Raw genomic sequence first — 4,450 nt, 5'->3', positions numbered from 1 at the left:
ACATTTTATTAAAATTGTAATAACCGATCAAAGATAATTAAAATGCATAAACTAATTTGATGTATATGATAACAATACTTTTCACCCATTTATATGCGGGGGCTCGAAGGCCAGGATTCACATATGCATTGCAAAAAAGCACAGTGAGCATTTTTGTGTCCACAAAATGCCAAACAGTCTCTCGAACTGCTACAAGCAAGATCAACATTGAAACGGAAAGCTCCAAGATTGCCATCCTTCACAACATTGAAACGGGAAGCATCACAACTAAAAATACCTGTAGATTAAAACGATAGGGTTATATTTATATCTCATATACATAAAATTTTGATAAAAAAAAACTATTTATAATCTTCAATTATATCATTATAGTCATCATTTTGAGTGATCAGGGAAATCTACAATCACTATCCAAAGGTGTTTACTGGTGAACTCCGCCTTTTGACCCCAGCCGGCAAAGGATTAAGATTCGAAATTGTGACATTCTGGTTAGAAGTTTGTATCCTTAGTTATCTTGGCTACGGTTACTCCCAATTCTACCCGAGAGTGTGCACTAGTAAACCCTACTTTGTAACACAAGTCGGCAAGAAGGCTAGGATTCAAACTTGTGACTTTGTGGTTACAAGTTTGTATCCTTAACCATCTTGGCTGGGGTTATCCCCAATTTTATCCGAGGGTGTGCACCAGATAAACCTCGCCTTATGACACTAGTCGGCAACAAGTCTGTGATTCGAACTCTCGTAACTTTATAGTTACAAGTTTGTATTCTTAACTATCTTGTCAGGTTGTTTCAAAATACACCCATACATTTACAATAAATAAATAAATAAATAAATATACATATATATATATATATATACACATATATATATATATACACATATATATATATATAGAATTGTAATCATATGAGACATCATATTTAGATGAGAAATAAGACAATCTGGGAGCCGTCGATCTTGTACTATTTGATGGTTGAGATTAATCCTTTTTTCCTTTTTTATGTGTTTAATTTTAATTAGTAAGGGTTGTATTGTAATTGTAGATGTTTTATTTTTAGTCTGGGATTCTAATGCATTATTTTAGGTGTTTTAATTTTGGTAGGATTAGATTTATTTTTTTGCTTTGCCGTCCAGTATCACTGGTTCCCTTCCCGTTTCCCTTCCGGTTGTGTCTTTGCAGCATTGCTTCTTTTTTTTCGGTCATGGAGTTTGGTGATGGAGGTATGTTCTAGTTGTTTTTTATTTATTTATTTTTTGTTTTCAGCGGTGTGTTTTGCTGTTCTTTTATCGTATGCATCACGTTGTTGGTGGGTTTAAAGATTTTCTGGATTTCGCTGATGTGTGCATATGTGTTTTCATCTGTGTGCATGTCATACAGTTTGCACAGACAGTATGCACACTGTGTCGTCTCTGTGCAATCCAGATGCTGTTGGGTGCTGCATTATGTTCCTTTACTTACGATGGTTTCTATTTTTTTTTTTTGGCTTTGTGTTCCCATGTAGTAACATCGTTTGTTGATGATGAAGGTTTGTCAGGTAGGAGTGGTGGGTCAAATGTCTGTGTTATGAATCTTTCCCCTAGAGGGACAAAATATTGGACTCCGAGTTGTGACAAAGCTAGCCAGCCCTATGTTGGTCAGCGGTTTAGCAAGTTGGATGATGGTGTGGACTTCTATGTCCAGTATGCTTGTATGGTTGGGTTTGATGTTCGTCGTAGCACTGAAACAAAGGATAGGATGGGTAATGTGTTGAGGAAGTATTTGGTGTGCTCTCGCGAAGGTTTCAAGCAGCCTGCTAAGGATGCTTGTCTAGTAGGTGAGGGGGTCGGTGATGGTTCCATATCACCGAAGAGACAGCGGGTTACGAATAGGGTTGGTTGTAATGCCAAGATCATTTTGAAGCGTATGGGTGATGGGCGGTATTCTGTATTTTCTTTCGAGATAAGGCACACACATTCTTTGTGCTCAGAGTTGGCTAAGCCTTTCATGAGGGTTAATCGTAAGTTGTCTGTGGGCCATCAAAGCTTTGTTGCTAATTGTGCAAGAGCGAATATAGGTCCGATTAAGTCATTCAAGCTTTATAAGCAGATGGTCGGGGATTTTGTTAATGTTGGGGCCACTGGTGTAGACTTCCAGAATTTTAAGCGGGATTTAATGGTGTATATTAGTGGGGGGGATGCACAGTTGATTGTTGAAAAGTTCCTTCATAAGAAGGAGTTGTGGTCTACATTTTGCTTTGACTATGATGTGGATGAGTATGATCAGCTCTCGCGTGTGTTTTGGGCAGACCCGGCTGCGCGGCGAAATTTTGCGAGCTTTGGTGATGTTGTGTCCTTTGATGCTACGTATAAGACTAACAGGTATGTGCATATATTCATACATTCGTGTGCATCTATTATGTCTGTGGGATTCTGCTGTGTTTGAGAATTACATATATTTGTCTGTGCATTGTTGGCGGTAGGTGTGTGCACATATGTAGAATTCTCACTGTTATACTGGCCCTTCTTGGGCCTTTTTGCATGTCATGATTTTCCACTAGTTGAATGGATTATGTTCTGTGTTGTTACTGCATATTTTTTTTAATTGTTCCCCGGTTGGAGGGGGGAGGGTTTATCCATTTATTTGTCGTAACCGTGGATGCTGATCTGGTAAACAGTGCACTCTATGTGCATTTCAGTTACGCAGTTTGTGCACGTGATATTAGCAGTAAATTTAATTTTTGTTGCTCTGTAGTTGGGTTGTATTTTGTTTTGTTTTTAATGTATGGAGCTGGCATGCGTGTAGGTATAATCTCGTCTTCGTTCCATTTACTGGCATGGATAATCACAAGAAATCAGTCACGTTTGCATCGGGGTTGATTGCAAAGGAGGATGTTGACTCATATGTGTGGTTGCTTGGTAATTTCAAGTGAGCTATGGGCCACGAGCCGACATACGTTGTCACTGATCAAGATGCATCTTTAAGGGTAGCAGTGCCGAGGGTTTTCAAGTCTGCACGGCACCGATTTTGTATGTGGCATATTATGACGAAGGTGGGTGACAAGGTTCGGGCGGTGCTTGCCAATGATCAGCCTTTTCGTCGGGATCTCAACACTATTGTATGGGATGAGTGTATAACGATAGACCAGTTTGAGTCTAGATGGCTTCAGATTATGGAGGATCATGGTCTTGCTAAGCATAGGTGGCTTCAGTTGATGTTTGAGTTGCGTGCATTTTGGATACCTGCTTTCTTTCGGGACTTACCGATGAGTGGTTTAGTGCGGACTACATCTCGTTCCGAATCCCAGAATAGTTCATTTGGGGGTTGTACTAATTGTCATGCAAGTTTGGTGGAGTTTTTTATTCACTTCGAAGGTGCAATTGATAGTCAAAGGCATAAGCAAGCTAAGTTCGATGCTTTATGTGAGGGATATTTGCCAGTGGTAAAGACGCCTTTGGCTATTGAGCGTTATGCTGCTGCCGTTTATACCATTACTGTTTTCTATGATGTGCAAGCAGAGATTGTTGCTGGCTGCTTTGAGTGTCGAGCTTTGTCGGTTGTGGTGGATGGTGATGTAAAACGCGTTGAAGTAGAGGGTGCAAATGGTGTTGTTTGTGTTGTTTTGTTTCATATGGTTGAAACTACAGCTTCTTGTTCGTGTCGTTTGTTTGAGTGTGTTGGGTTGCTTTGTAGGCATATTTTTCTTGTTTTTAAGGATGCTTGCGTGGAGTCCATTCCGGCGTGCTATGTTGTCTCTCGGTGGACACGTGATGCTTATAAGCGCCCAATTTATGATATAGATGGTGTGCACGATGCTTCTATTTTGGGTGGGAACTCTATCAAGGGTGCCATGAAAGAGGTTTGGAATGATTTTTATAGTTGCGTTGCACTTGCTGGCGGTAACTCTGATCGTGTATCGGAGTTGTCTCGTATTTTGAAGGACTTGAAAATTTCATTTGTGGATGCGGATAGTTCAATGGGTTCGTCAGTGGGTAAGACTGGTGTGATTCGGTCATTTGGTGGTGTTTTGACGTCTTCGGAGGTTGTTGTACACCCTCCTACGGTTGCGAAGAATAAGGGTTCTGGGAAGCGCTACAAAACTGCAAAAGAGATTGCTATGGAGAAAGCCGCGGAGTTTACTCGTGAGTGTGCCACGTGTCATAAATGCAATGGACATGACACCCGTAATTGCCAGTTAAATCCAAAATCCAAGGCAAATGTGCAAGCACAGTTGAAGACGAAGGCAAAGTCCAAGGCCAAGGCGTAGTTTTCAACCATTACATTTTATAAGAACATTGGAGTTATTATACATTTTCCTTTATAAGAATTTCGTACTCTTTTTTGTTAAGTGTAGTTTGGTCGTTTGCATTATTCTGTGTGTTTGCCTCTTTCTTTGGAAGATTAAGGTTGTTCGACTACATGCACTTGCTTTGTCCATTCCCGCGCGTCACGGTCATCGCTGTGTGCACTT

The 4,450-nt window shown here is 40.4% G+C and overlaps 2 protein-coding genes across 2 annotated transcripts; both read left to right on the top strand.

Annotated features, from left to right (window-relative positions):
* The first annotated feature begins 1,204 nt into the window (after window positions 1–1,204).
* LOC115995995 (protein FAR1-RELATED SEQUENCE 5-like) lies at window positions 1,205–2,911 on the top strand. The gene is made up of 3 exons (XM_031235138.1): window positions 1,205–1,223; window positions 1,505–2,360; window positions 2,785–2,911. The coding sequence occupies exons 1-3, from the start codon at window positions 1,205–1,207 to the stop codon at window positions 2,909–2,911; spliced, it is 1,002 nt and encodes a 333-aa protein (XP_031090998.1).
* Window positions 2,912–2,914: 3 nt separating this feature from the next.
* Window positions 2,915–4,246, top strand: LOC115995994 (protein FAR1-RELATED SEQUENCE 5-like). The gene has a single exon (XM_031235137.1). It carries the CDS (start codon window positions 2,915–2,917, stop codon window positions 4,244–4,246), a length of 1,332 nt encoding a protein of 443 aa, XP_031090997.1.
* The last annotated feature ends 204 nt before the right edge of the window (window positions 4,247–4,450 follow it).

This window comes from Ipomoea triloba, chromosome 11, assembly GCF_003576645.1.
Source record: "Ipomoea triloba cultivar NCNSP0323 chromosome 11, ASM357664v1".
NCBI classification, from domain to species: domain Eukaryota; kingdom Viridiplantae; phylum Streptophyta; class Magnoliopsida; order Solanales; family Convolvulaceae; genus Ipomoea; species Ipomoea triloba.
This window is presented reverse-complemented; position numbering and strand designations above follow the sequence as displayed.